At 50.9% G+C, this 13,967-nt stretch overlaps 5 protein-coding genes across 5 annotated transcripts; 3 read left to right on the top strand and 2 right to left on the bottom strand.

The window, feature by feature from the left end:
* Positions 1-292: 292 nt before the first annotated feature.
* N7473_008177 (uncharacterized protein) lies at positions 293-1,577 on the top strand (the record flags this gene model as incomplete). Its single annotated transcript, XM_057154117.1, has 2 exons — positions 293-703; positions 762-1,577. The coding sequence occupies 2 exons, from the start codon at positions 293-295 to the stop codon at positions 1,575-1,577; spliced, it is 1,227 nt and encodes a 408-aa protein (XP_057008455.1).
* A 264-nt stretch (positions 1,578-1,841) lies between these two features.
* N7473_008176 (uncharacterized protein) lies at positions 1,842-4,265 on the bottom strand (the record flags this gene model as incomplete). Its single annotated transcript, XM_057154116.1, has 4 exons — positions 1,842-3,547; positions 3,601-3,992; positions 4,046-4,134; positions 4,197-4,265. 4 exons carry the CDS (start codon positions 4,263-4,265, stop codon positions 1,842-1,844), a joined length of 2,256 nt encoding a protein of 751 aa, XP_057008454.1.
* Positions 4,266-4,436: 171 nt separating this feature from the next.
* Positions 4,437-5,677, top strand: N7473_008175 (uncharacterized protein; the record flags this gene model as incomplete). Its single annotated transcript, XM_057154115.1, has 5 exons — positions 4,437-4,558; positions 4,635-4,703; positions 4,757-4,900; positions 4,981-5,153; positions 5,212-5,677. The coding sequence occupies exons 1-5, from the start codon at positions 4,496-4,498 to the stop codon at positions 5,675-5,677; spliced, it is 915 nt and encodes a 304-aa protein (XP_057008453.1). The 5' UTR covers positions 4,437-4,495.
* A 719-nt stretch (positions 5,678-6,396) lies between these two features.
* On the top strand, positions 6,397-9,286 carry N7473_008174 (vacuolar protein sorting-associated protein 35; the record flags this gene model as incomplete). Its single annotated transcript, XM_057154114.1, has 5 exons — positions 6,397-6,533; positions 6,626-7,263; positions 7,317-8,308; positions 8,365-8,913; positions 8,972-9,286. 5 exons carry the CDS (start codon positions 6,397-6,399, stop codon positions 9,284-9,286), a joined length of 2,631 nt encoding a protein of 876 aa, XP_057008452.1.
* An 890-nt stretch (positions 9,287-10,176) lies between these two features.
* N7473_008173 (uncharacterized protein) lies at positions 10,177-13,947 on the bottom strand (the record flags this gene model as incomplete). Its single annotated transcript, XM_057154113.1, has 5 exons — positions 10,177-10,667; positions 10,727-10,828; positions 10,883-12,503; positions 12,561-12,805; positions 12,873-13,947. The coding sequence occupies 5 exons, from the start codon at positions 13,945-13,947 to the stop codon at positions 10,177-10,179; spliced, it is 3,534 nt and encodes a 1,177-aa protein (XP_057008451.1).
* Between the last annotated feature and the right edge of the window lie 20 nt (positions 13,948-13,967).

Here is a 13,967-nt window from a genome sequence, read left to right as displayed (position 1 = left end):
GCATTACCCCAGACCCAGAAATTAAAATTCGGAGAATTCGCCATCAAAGAACGTGGGACGGGAAGAATGAACCGTGAAGGCCACGGCAATTCTCTGCCACGGAAGGCCAGTTCCCGCGGAGTGGGCTCGCTCCATCAATGCTTGCAAGACATCGCGAATTGCCCATGCCCTTTGAGATTAGATAACAATAAATATGAAATACATTCTCTGTGTCTTCTTAGCTCCAAAACTTACATTTTCCAGAGCTTTCACCAATTGATTCATGCAAACTGCCCGACATCTGAGCAAAATCATGACGATAACCAATTTGGAACAAGTCCCTGCGCCTATACTCTTCCAGAAGAGGAAGAGAATACCAGCCGTATGGATGAGAGCAGGGACTTCAAAGGGCCTGTTCTTCCATGAAAGAGATCTCCCTGCTTCCTCAAAGCTTTGGGACTCTATTCTGCTCTCGGCGATGGGCTCTGCGCAGGCAAACTCGCGACAGGTGAACGGTGTCGGTGGTGCTACGTCAACAACATCCAAAGTAGCCATTGTCACGAAGTCAAAGCGACCAAATATCGATGTTGACTATACATTCGTACAAGTTGCTCCGGATCAACCGCGAGTTGACATGACCGGTAATTGTGGCAACATTGCATCCGGAGTCGGGCCATTTAGTCTTGACGAAGGCATCGTCCAGGCTCGTCCTGGTCAATCCGAGGTATGAAATAGTTACTTTTATGTCTAGACAGATCATAATGCTGACACTGTCACTTGAGGTTGATATTCGAATCTTCAACACCAACACAGAACAAGTCATCGTTGAGACCGTGCAAGTAGCCCCAGACGGAACTTCTCGAGAAGATGGAGAATATGAGCTTGCCGGTGTAAAGGGTACCGCAAGCCCGATAAAACTTGCCTTTGTCAGACCACAAGGTAGCATGACCGGAAGCATGTTTCCTAGTGGTATGAAACAACAATCTCTCAGCGTGGATTCTCAAACCCATGGGTCGTTTTCAGTACGCGCAAGCCTAGTCGACGCCGCAAATCCATTTGTTCTGGTTGATGCATCTTCACTACCGTTTTCGAGCGATTCTTTGCACCTGAAAGCCAACGACAGCGACTTTATTTCTGTTGCGGAGGAAATTCGTCGTGCAGGCGCAGTGCAATTCGGACTTGCTACAGATACGACGGCGGCAGGTCTGATCCGCGGGACACCCAAGGTCGCGTTCTTGTCAGAAATTACCAGTGAACTAGACCAGGCAGATATCGATGTCCTTTCTTTCTCCATGGGCAGGGCACATCCAAGTCTTCAATTGACTGGCGCGGTATGTATTGCGGCTGCAATGGCAACCCCCGGTACTGTGGCATGGGAATTGGCGGGCGGGAAGAAGCTTGAAATGGTTCCAAAACACGGAATGTCCGTTGCAAATCAGGAGATCGCCTCACCTTTGCCTGTGGGTATTCGGCATCCTTCGGGTATCATTCATACAGAGACTACGTTGGAGATGGATCACATTGGAGAGGTACGGGTGGAAAAGGTTGCTGTTATACGAACTGCACGTCGGCTGTTTGAGGGGAATGTATTTTATTAAGTCTAAATTTACAAGACTTGAAGTTTATAGGACTCACCCTATTGTTTCTCAAAAAATAATACGTGACCAATCCTCTTTCTGTCGTGCTTAACAATCTCCGGAGCTTTAAGGCAGCGATAAAGGCCAAGAGAATGAGGATAATGTAGAGATGGATCATACTTGACCATAGAGAAAGACTCTCTACAAACCATTAGACGTGAATTGTTTGGATAAATCATTCCGGGCTCTAATTTATGACAGACAGAGAATTTTGGATTCATAAAACTAGTCATACATCATACTATCTTGAAGCGAGCCGTTAAAGCCAAATAGCATATCATCATCAAAGCGTGGCCCAGGATAAGTCTCTTCGTAAGGAGGCATGACGGCAGGCGCCATATTGCCCTGTGTTCCAAAGGGAGTTGTTTCAGACCCTGCAAGTGGATGTTCAGCACTGTCAAGGTAGACTTGACTTTCATTTGACCTGTTATCTTGTCGAATGAAGCTCTGGATTATCATGTCGATGTCGAGTTCTGAGTCATCTATTTCTCCAGACCTCGGGGTTCCATAGCTAGCGACTGTCATCGCATCTAGGTGTGAACCATCTCCAGATATGTAGGGTGCTTGATCCAGAGCCACGACTTCCTGCAGGGGACGGGTAGGCTTTCGTCCATCAGCTTCGTTGCTATTGGTATCCAAGTTCACACCCATCCGGCTCATCAAATGGAGAATGACGTTCCCAGCTCTGCGCACAGCCCAATTTGTCTCCTGGTTTTTCTTGAAAATGCTGAAGCAGGCCCGTAGGCTAGCATGCGCTCGGCTACCTCCTTCCTTCTGGGCCGCGACTCGGACAAAGATTGTTGCGGCCACGTACGTAGCATATGAAATCAAATACGGCGCTCGTCGAATCGAATATGTGTGGTCATAAGCTTGGAGAAGCTGGATGATGCGATTCGCAGCCACAGTGCATGTGCTGAATGACGTAATAGCGACTGACAGATCAGTGGTGTGAAGATGCCCTTCAGCTACAAATGGTCGATGGAGAAGGATCAGGAGGACGTTATATAGCGCAAGAAGTGAAACCACATGTGGCGGTGGTGTAACCTGAGTCGTGCTTGGGTTGAATCGCAGGTGATCAGGTATTGCATCGTGCCAGTTTTTAAGCTGCAAATCCAAGAATTTCAAGGTTGCAAGGAGCTCCTCCGGCGACCGCGCTGAGCTTCGCTCTGAGTAGACTTTGCTCAGGATCGCGTTCAAGATGAGAGAAAGCTTGCATAGTTGCGTGAACGTTGACACGCTGTAGGCAGGAGACCCTGGATACGACTCGACATCTGAATATGCAAATGGCTGCCATTCCTCAAGCTCTTCGTAGTTGTCCAGAAAGGAAAGCGATACTTTGGTATCGAAGTCTTGGAGACTTGCTGGGCGACCTTGGTATAGCGATTGAATTTTATCCACGACGAATGCTCCCCAGAAAACGCGTCGGCGGATTTCTAGATCTTCATCGGAGAGCCGACGCATATTTGTTAACATTGTTGCGTCGACGTGCATCCCCAGATCGATGATCATTCGAAAGGCAGTACCGGCGTACAGCCAGGCAGCACTGCGCTCATCACCCAATGCGAACAATGAGCTGGTCATGACTAAAAGTGCTTGGATAGTGGTAATCTCACTACGATCAAGAGCACTACCAAGGAGCTCCTTGACTCGCATGCGAAAGGTCCAGCCTGCAGTGCGCACATCGTTAGGGTCCCGACGAATCTCAGGTCGATTGCTGAACTTCGAAGCACCGAAGTAGATGGCGTTGAGAAGGAGCTTAGAGAAATATGGCCCGTTACAGGCCATGTCGCGCATAAAAGCGGGTCGGTATGTGATTAGGAACGAATGGTGCTGGCGATTCCAGTGAAGAGATAGTAGGTGCATGCCCAGTTCCGGATCGACACCGTCAAAGTCCAACTTTCCATGACGCATATTCAACCCCTCGAGTTGTCCTTTTATCTCGTTAGATCGATGCACTGATAGCTAAATGTATCTTGAAACATACTTTGATACGCAGCCTCTCCCATCAAGCGCTTAGAAACATGATCAGCAGGGACTTGCTGATCGGTGGATCGCACCTGACCACGTCTGTCAGTCGGAGCATCATCGAAGAGAGTGCTGGTCAGGCCATGATAACTGGAGTCTCCGTTCGGCGAGATGAAGATGCGTGAGACTGCCGACTGAGAATGCTCCACAGTGCTAGCTTCGGGTTGTTCTCTGCCACAAGACGATTCGCGTGGGGTATCAGCGGAAAGCTCTTGCGTTTCCTGTCTTGATGAAGCACGACTATGTTCGGGCGATACACTTTCATGGATAGATTGAGTCTCAACAGCGCCGAGTTGCTGACGCAATTGTTGGTTCTCTGCTTCTAGTTGCGACAGGCGGGCCTTGGTGGGTCTTTGCAACTGTCAATAGACGCCCGCAGTCGTGAATGAGGTCAAATCTCATACCTTTGCCTAACAATATCTGCGGGGTAGACACATTCATTGCCGTATCCCCGGCAATTAGAACAAGCGGGCTTCCCGTTATCGCACCGCAGCTGTATGACCCGCTCAGCACGAAACCCTTCACATCATTGTTGGTCGCAGCTCGGCAACTCACCTTTCGACGACGGCAAAAAGAACACGCTTTTGCGGCGCGTCGCGGTCTCCGCGGATTGGCATCGGCCATGGAGTCAATTGTGATGGGGGATGGAAGACGAAGGATGAAGGCTCGTAGAATCCATGGAATCTGTGGGTGGTTATGTCGGTTGCCACTCTCCGCGGCAAGTCCGCTTCCGCTAAGCCCCACAGCTGAGGATATATCTCCAAGGTGTTCGAGAGTTCGAGATGTCCAACCCAGCTGGCCAATTGCACGATTTCAGTTGACCAAAAGAATTTTATCGCCAATTTTCCTTGGTCATGGCCGCTCAGATTTCAGTCCAGCCAAGCGCAAGCAAGATTGCACCACAAACACCACGAAAGGTATTTGTTTTATTACTCCCCACAATCTGTGGTCAGTCACCAAGTATACATGTTCTGATTCTGACTCTTTCTCCAGCATATCACTCCGCAGTGGGTCTCACTAGTCGCTGGTGGTGTAGCCGGTGGCGTAGAGGCAGCAGTGACAGTCAGAATAATACTCTCCTTCAATGTTGTTTGGTCCCTCACTAACTCTTGTAGTATCCATTCGAATATTCCAAAACGAGAGTCCAGCTTGTCCAACATGGCTCCGTGGCTAAGACAAATCCCATGCGGCTGATCCTAGAGGTAGCTCGACAGGAGGGAGTCCGGTCTCTGTACACGGGGTGTACCACGTTAATAGTGGTGAGTATCTGAACACCATCGCTCTCATTTGCGATAAATGAAGCCTCGACGTCCTAACTAATTATAATCTCAATGAATAGGGCACTGCTGGGAAAGCAGCAGTGCGATTTTTGTCTTACGACACAATCCGTAATGTTCTATCTGATGAGAATGGGAAGCTTTCAGCAGGAGGAGGACTTTTGGCTGGCATGGCAGCTGGTGCTGTTGAGAGCGTTCTAGCCGTCACCCCTACCGAAAGAATCAAAACTGCATTGTGAGTGTCTCCTTAATATAGCTGAAAGGAAAGACTTCGATCTCATTCCCTTGAACAGGATCGATGATGCAAAGACAAATCGTCAGTTCAAGTCTGGTTTGCATGCTGCAACAGTGCTAGTCAAACGACATGGGCCTTCAGAACTCTACCGTGGCCTTGTTTCCACAACAATCAAACAGTCAGCTACCTCAGCAGTACGCATGGGAACATACAACATTCTCAAAGAAATGACCAAGAAGCAAGGAATTGCCTCTAATGTATTCACCTCCTTCGGAACCGGAGCTTTGGCGGGAATTGTAACCGTCTATGCCACTCAACCCTTTGACACCATCAAAACGAGAGCGCAGAGTGTCCAAGGTGCTGGAATTGTGGAGGCAGTCAAAAGCGTCATGCAGGATTATGGAATCAAAGGGTTCTGGAAAGGAAGTTCTATGCGACTCGGACGCCTTTTCCTCAGTGGTGGAATTGTATTCTCTGTATATGAGCAGGTATCAGCCCTGCTGGCTCCAGCAACATCTGTATAGATAGATTTAAATTTTCGATAGACTAGAATAGCGGACGCTTTTAAATCAACTTATGACTTGCAGCGTTTTGTTCATGATATGAAGGTCCATTAATGTATGAATAGAACATATGGAAAGGAAACCGGAGAATACGATATAGATGCAAGGGAGGGATTTGCTCCTTGCTTAATCCTTCTCAATACATTCATATCTCTTGTTTTCGACACAGATATTGGATTTTCAAGCCTAATAAAGCCCTCCAAAAGTATCATAATGAGCAATTAATAGCTGATGAACAGCCTATGGCTATCATTCATAAACCAACAAAAATTCGAATTACCTCCAAGTTAAATGAAAAATATTCAAATGTATTCAAATACATGCAATATTGATGGATGTTCAACATAATGCTTCAACCAGGGAGATATTTGCGCGATGGCCGCGGGTCTGAGGCAGTGACGTTTCGGCGGAATGTGCCCCCAGAGTGACCGACCCACTGTCCACCCAATGAGCTTATCCTCTTATCCTCGCTGGCTTCGCGGCACTCGATCCAACTTCAACTTCCCACCTTCCCCTTCCCCCCGACCCATTCGCCTCGCTCTACACCTCTGTCGCGCTCCCTACGGTCTATGAATTGTTCTTGAGACAGCACGTGGTGACAGAGCCCAAAGCTGCCTTAATTGCTCTGCAGTGCGTTTACCGCCTGCTCTCATTCCCAGCTCCCCCTCACTCGATTCACCATGGCGAGCCCACCGCCGGTCGCCGAGGACCAAAGCCGCCTCCTCGAGGAGGCATTGGGGGTGGTGCGGCAACAGTCAACTATGATGCGCAAATGCTTAGAGACTCCTGGCAAACTCATGGATGCGCTCAAGTGCGGGTAAGCTTGTCTGACATTTGGTTTCTCCAGGCAGCGGCCTCGGATGTCTTCTTGTATGCTAATTGCTCCCTTCTGGGAACTCCCAACTCTAGGTCAACCCTTGTCTCCGAATTGCGAACCCCTAGTCTCGGCCCGAAGCAGTATTATGAGTTGTACATGGCCGTTTTTGACGCGTTGCGACACCTATCCGTCTACCTTAAGGAGAACCACCCCGTCAACCACTTGGCGGACCTGTACGAGCTTGTCCAATATGCCGGAAATATCGTTCCCCGTTTGTATCTTATGATCACTGTCGGCACCGTTTACATGTCGGTTGAGGATGCGCCGGTCAAGGAGATTATGAAGGATATGATGGAGATGAGCCGTGGCATCCAGCACCCGATCCGCGGCCTATTCCTGCGATACTACTTGTCTGGCCAAGCGCGCGACTACCTCCCATTAGGCACTGGCGATGGCCCCGAAGGCAACCTACAAGACTCGATCAATTTCGTTTTGACCAATTTCGTGGAAATGAACAAGCTCTGGGTTCGGCTGCAGCACCAAGGTCCATCCAGAGAGCGGGAACGACGGATACAGGAAAGGCGCGAGTTGGAGCTACTGGTTGGCAGCAATATCGTTCGGCTGAGCCAGTTGGTCGATCTTGAAGGATACAAATCTGGGATTCTGCAAGCACTTCTGGAGCAGGTGGTACAGTGTCGAGATGTACTAGCGCAAGAATACCTTCTCGAAGGTAAGATCCTGGCCCAATTGCCTGCCCTGATCCGAGGCTAATTGAATCAATAGTGATCACGAAGGTTTTCCCCGACGAATTCCACCTCCATACCCTCGACCACCTGCTGTCTGCTATCGCTCGACTCCACCCGCACGTCGATCTGAAGAAAATCGTCATTGGATTGATGGATCGCCTGTCAACATACGCGACCAAGGATAATGAATCCACGACGGAGCCAGAGGCGCGAAAGCAAAATGAGGAAGAAGCGGTGGTTCGGTTGTTGGAGAAGCTCGAGCTGGACAAGGAGAGGAAAAAGAAGCAAGCAGACGCAGAAGCGGCCGCTGCAAAGAAGACCCAGGAGAATGGCACCGACGAGCCCCCAAAGACAGAAGAGTCTACCGAAACTACCAAGGAACATATCGATAGCAAAGAACAGACCACGAATGGAGATGACTCCAAACCCGCCATTCCCGCAGAAGTCAAGCTATACGACATCTTCTACGATCAAGTGGTGAACCTGATCAAGACACGTGCACTGCCAATCCAGGATACCATGGCACTTCTGGTATCCCTCGTCAACCTGGCGCTGAACATCTACCCAGATGAGCTACACTATGTTGATCAGGTCCTCGATTTTGCGACTGAAAAGACCGCTGAATATACCGACCATGCCGATCTTCACTCGGCCCCCACCCAACAGCACATCCTTCATCTTCTCAGTGCACCTCTCCGTTCCTATGTCTCTATCTTCACAGCTTTGGCGCTGCCGCACTATCTGCCTCTGCTGACATCACAGTCATATCCCACCCGTAGGGCGGTCGCAGGCGAGATTGTTCGGAGTCTTCTTAAGAATAAGACCCTGATCACAACTACGGAGAACCTTGACCGCGTGCTGCAAGTAGCCCGAGTTTTGATCAAGGAGGGTCTGCAACAGTCTACTGGATACCCAGGGGCTCCATCTCAACGACGTGGTGGGGAGACAGACGAGACGATTGAGGAGCAGGGATGGCTTGCCAGATTGGTGCACTTGATTCAGGCACCTGATAATGACACTCAACTCAAGGTAGGCGTCGTTATGATTTTTAAGTCCTAGTCGCCAGCGCTAACAGACATGATTAGCTTCTTCAAGCAACTCGGAAAGTATACGCCGATGGCAACGAGCGAATCAGATACACCACACCAGCCCTTGTCACGGCCTCTATTCGCTTGGCCCGTAAATTGAAGTCCCGCGAGCATTACGATGACAACTGGCAATCCCAGTCATCCGCTCTCTATCGCTTCTTGCACCAATGTGTCAACAACCTGTACCAACGGGTGAATCCCGGCTGTGCTGACCTAGCCCTCCGGCTGTTCGTGATGTGCGGTGAAGTCGCAGATCAGACAGGGTTCGAGGAAGTCAGCTACGAATTCTTCGCGCAGGCATTTACTATCTACGAAGATGCGATTAGTGATTCTCGGGCTCAGTTCCAGGCCGTCTGCATCATTGCAGGTGCCTTGCACGGAACTCGAGGATTCTCCAAGGAGAACTACGATACATTGATTACCAAGGCTGCTCTGCATGGAAGTAAGCTTCTCAAGAAGCCTGACCAGTGCCGTGCTGTGTACCTTGCCAGCCACCTCTGGTGGGTAGTGGAGAACCCCCAGCGCGGAGAGGAGGACCCCAAGAATGTAAGCCACCTTCTATCCCTGTATTGCAATTCTCAAGAATACTCACAATATTTAACAGCTCTACCGCGATGGAAAACGGGTCCTCGAGTGCCTCCAACGTGCCCTCCGTGTTGCTGATGCCTGCATGGACACGGCCGTTTCCGTGGAGCTTTTCGTCGAGATTCTCAACCGTTACGTCTACTACTTCGACCAGCAAAACGAAACCGTCACCACGAAGTATCTCAATGGGTTGATTGAGCTCATTCACTCTAACCTTCAGACCAACGAGGATGAACCAAACCCCAGCCTCGAAGGCCCTAAGCGCCACTTCGAACGAACCCTGGAGTACATCAGGTCCCGGGAATACGAAGGTGTTGTGACTGAGCGGCAGTGAATGCAGACTGCGAATAGCAAAAGCCCTCCGAATTTCTCGGTCGAGGCGGTTACCCTTACAAAGGTCTTGGATGTATGTAGATTGAGGCGATTCTCACGTGAGAAGTTGTCTTTCTTGTGTATGTGAAGCGGGCGTGGGATCCTGGAATCCTGGTTCCTCTTTGGTTGTTTCCTTTCATATCTCCTTTCTCTTTTGCCGTCATTGTTCTATTCTGGAAGCCGGCCCTCTGCCATGTTGCTTTTTCTTTCGTTTGAGTGTATACAAGTGTACCATTGTCTCTGGACAACATTCCATACCCTTCAACCCAACCTATTTGCTCTTTACCCAAGACCAATATGTTACTTCACCCAATTAGTTGGGCAAGATAGGCACATACGTTTTATCTCTATTCGAACTAGAGTGAATTTGGAGGAGATTGTAGAATTCTACAAGACAGTATCTAACAAGCACCTAGGTCATGACAACAGACGAAGAAACCTTCAATCATGCAATTGGGTCAAGGACGATGAAGGAGAGGGAGATTGTCCCATTCTCCACGGATATCGCTGCATAATGCAGAAAGGCCAGTAAAACAAAGAATCATACCGTACACATAAACCAAACCAGGATGCCCCAGGTCCAAGTCCAGCACCCGACCGACTTGAACGCAACAATAAGAAAAACCCATATCAATGAAGAAAGATCAAGATAGTTCAGAACGTGGTGGATGAGACGTTAACCCGTGACGCTTGAATTCGAAAAAAGAGGAACGTAGACGAGGGAAAGGGTAGGAAAAGGGAAGAGTGAAAAAGAAGAGGCATGTGAGGAATCATTCCCAAAGGACCGTCGAGGTTGTCCCGGATAGGCCGAGGCCATGGACGGTCAAATGGACTCGTAAAGAAAGCAGAGGCTTAAGAAGTTCCGCCGAACAACCCAGCCGCGGGAGAAGAGTACTGTCGCAGCACCGAGGGCGTAGGCGCACCGAATCCACCAAAGACGGCTGGATTGCTATGACTTGGAACGGGACTACCGATATCACCCGGCACGATGCTACCTCGGTGACCAACCACTGCACTGTTCGTGTCCGGCTCGAACTTGACGAACTGGCCCTTTCCTTCATTCTTGATGGAGAAAGAGCCACCGCCATTCTGAGAACTGCCTTCCGTGTCGCAAATCTCGAGCATCTCGTCCAGGGAGATCGCCTGCTCGGATGGAGACCGCAACTGCTCAACCTGGTCGAGAACGACGTTCACATCATGGTAACCACCCGAGCCGACACGTGGGCTGAGAGTGTTGAGGTATTTGCAGGCTTGGATTACCAGTAGGCGGACAGTAACAGGCCGCGAGGTGTGTGGTCGGTGAAGGCCACCGGCCGCGAAAGCGTTGTGAGACCAACCGCTGCCTGTGAAACTTATTAGCACTGTAACACAGCAACCATAACCCTATTTCAGGGTTTCTTACCAGTCGTAGCTCCCCAGGTAGAGGCACCAGGGAAAGCGGGCCCTCCGAAAGGCGCAGGCACACCCCAGCTAGAACCACCTACAAAAGGTGTATGCTTGGCTCCTAAAAAGAATCAGTCAAAAGTTCATCATCAGAATGGTAAAGATCCAATCTTACCCAGAGAGTCCGTGAACAACGACCCTTGGAAACTGGCTCTCGCTGGTGACGCATATGGCCCAGGAGCAGGAGCACCAGGCAATGATTGCGACAAGTTCGACGAGAAAGGAGTGTCTGTATCATCGAGGAGCGCGCTGCTTCCCAGCTGCGCGCTCAAGCCATCAATGTCGCTCTGCGGTGGAGGGTGACCATGGCCATGATGCTCCGGCTGTTCATGTGCAGTGCTCGGCGGGCGCTTGATAGGGCTTGGACGCGAAATAGGGAACGGCTGCGTACCGGATTCTAGTGGAGAGCGTTCGAACGAGCCAGATGGTTGTCTTGAATGAGTCTTCGACAAAACAGGTTGCTGCATAGCGAATGCTCCAGGAACACCATGATGGCCCGGGAATGGCAGACCGTGCCCAGTTTCAGGTAGCGGGAACCCTCGACCTGGAGGCATTGGGCGGACTCCATTGATACCGGGTGGTGCAGGAATGCTTCCGGGGACACCGAAGCCTCGAAGGGGGTTCATCATCGCCGAATTTGGAGAGTACATTGGCAGATCGGGTGGATGAAGGGGCCGACCACCCATTCCCGGTAGGCCCGGAGGGTTGGTTGGCAGACCACCGAGGGCCGGGAAACCAGGCGGATTACTGCGACCAAGAGGCGAGAGAGGAGCGGAAGGTTGAGGGTGGTGCAACTGAGGTGGTTGCTGCTGCAAATGTCGACCAAAGCCCGGTGCTCCAGATTGCGATTGCGATTGCGCTAGAGAGCGCGGAGAAATTGAAGGCTGCAATGGGAAATCTGAGCTTGCTGTTTGCGAGTGAGGAGAGGAAGAGTGGGACCCCTGCTGGGATGGCTGGCGGGGCCTGCTGGGGGTTGAAGCTTTCGGAGCGAGAGGAGTAGCCACAGCGTAGTGCGGCGATTGGAATGAGCCAGGATGAGCTTGCGACTGAAGGGCAGAAGTGAGTGGGATAGAGCCAACATGCGAGATCGGCTTAGCCTGCATATAAGGCTTCGCCGCTTGCTCTGCTCTGGTCGCAATATCACGATCCTTCTTCGCCTGTTCCTCACGAGCTTTGCGCTCCTGTGCTTCTTTGGTCTTTCTATCTCGCTCCTCTTTCTCCTTGCGCTTCGCTTCTTCTCGACGTTTCTTTTCCTCCTTTTGCTCACGCTGCTTCCGCTCGGCTTCGGCTTGACGCTCGCGCTCTTCCTTGGCACGCCGTTGTTTCTCGGCTTCTTTGCGAGCACGCTCATCCTCCTGTGCTTTGCGTTCGGCTTCGCGCTTCTTTCGTTGCTCCTCGCGCTTAATCCGTTGCTCCTCCAACTTCTTCTCGTGCGCAGCCTTCGCGGCGGCTTCCTCGGCTGCTTTCTCTGCATCACGGCGAGCCTTTTCCTCTTCCTTGGCTTGCTTCTGTAAGCGCTTCTTGTCCTTCTTTTTCTGCGCTTCTCGGGCCTTTTTGGCGTTCCGCTGCTCCTCTCGGTTCTCCTCTTCCAGGAGTTCTTCAATAAGCTGCTTCTGCCGCTGCTCGGCGACCTTCTCTCGATATGCCGTCATGACTCGTTGCTCAAACATTCGAGCGGCAAATATCTGAAACATTCGTCGCCCTTCTTGCATGCGCTGCTCTTCAGTCATAGCATCCTGGTCACAGCTGTCAGTCACCAATCCCTCTTCAGAACGGTGCCAATGGCAACACACCATCTCGTCCTCATCGAATTCTTCTTCCTCCTGACTATCGTAATCATCATCATCTTCGTCGTCGTAGTCTTCGTCATCGAGAGGCCCATGGTTATGACCGGCATGGAAAGATTGGTGGGCTGCGGCGATGTTGTACTGTGTATCTTCTTCTCGTTGCATGCGGCGTTCGGCTAGTTGCTCCATCATATCAATGAAGTGTTTACCATCGTTTTTGAGAAGGTCATCGGCTACAGTAAGGATACCATCTGTGCAAGCAACAAATCAGCTGAATGTCCATTCTCATGTAAGTGAAAACGTGGTATGGAGACCAACCTTTCACCGTGAGACTATTTCCAAAGGCAAAGAAGTCGGCCCGAGCAGCACGCGCGTCCTCGTCCTCGTACTCCTCGTCACTGTACAGCTCATCCTCGTCTTCATCTTCCTCGTCTTCGTCGTCATAATCGTCCTCAAAGTCATCTTCATCATCCTCGGGCAATTCTTGGACTCGGCCCCGTGATGGGTGGAATTGACCGTGCGTGCGAGTATGTTGACCAGGTGATCGGAGAGGGGGTTGGTACAGTCGAGGGGGAGGGATAATGGGAGCACCTTCGTCAAAGGAGCCTTGGTTGTTGTTTGCGTATTGTTCAAGTTCTTCGTAGTATGCATCGTACAAGACCTCCAGCTCTTCCTCGATAGCGGTTCGCTTTCGGCCACAGACAGTGCAACTGCAAGAGTGCTTCTGTTGTTCCTTCATCTTCTTCAAAACAGCGTCTTTCTCCACTTTAACGAGCTGGCGACGTTCTTCCTCGCCCAATTCAAACCAGAAAGTCCGAATGTTCTCACGTTCCTCCAACGATGACTGATTCCAGATACTGCTTCCTTTGGCTGACCTGGCCGGGAAACGATGACCGTAGGGTAGAGAGTGCGAATGCGGGGGCGGATGGGAGAATGTAGCGGAGGGAGTCGAAAGAGGAGTTGAGCTGCCATCTGCGAGCGTGCGAGAGCCAGACCGGCCTTTCTTGTTTTTCTTCTTTTTCGATTTATGGCCGGGATGATCTGGATGGTCGGCGGGGTCGTTCGACATCGTCGTTCCATTGAAATCATGCTGAGAACTGGACTCTCCATTCTTGTACATGGTATCTGGGTCCGTGTGGTTGGAGTCAGCAGTGTCAAGGTCGGCGTTATCATCGTAGACATGTCGATCGTCGGGGTGGTCCGCAGCAGCTCCGGCGGTATGAGACTCGGATGGCTCCGCCGCCAAGCGAGCAGCTTGTTTCTGTCGACGCTTTTGTTTCTTGCGATTCACAGTAGGCGTTGGTGCAGACATATTTCCGGCTGTGGAGTTGCTCAAAGGTCCCCGCGCGTCGCCGTTAGTGGTGGTCGGGGTTGCTGATGCATGGGTCGCCATGGTGGACTGGGGAGCTTGAA

The sequence above is a fragment of the Penicillium subrubescens genome (assembly GCF_028828155.1).
Source record: "Penicillium subrubescens strain IBT 31985 chromosome Unknown utg000005l_segment0_segment0, whole genome shotgun sequence".
Lineage (NCBI taxonomy): Eukaryota > Fungi > Ascomycota > Eurotiomycetes > Eurotiales > Aspergillaceae > Penicillium > Penicillium subrubescens.
Note: the sequence above shows the minus strand (reverse complement) of the source record. Positions and strands in the feature narration are given on the sequence as shown.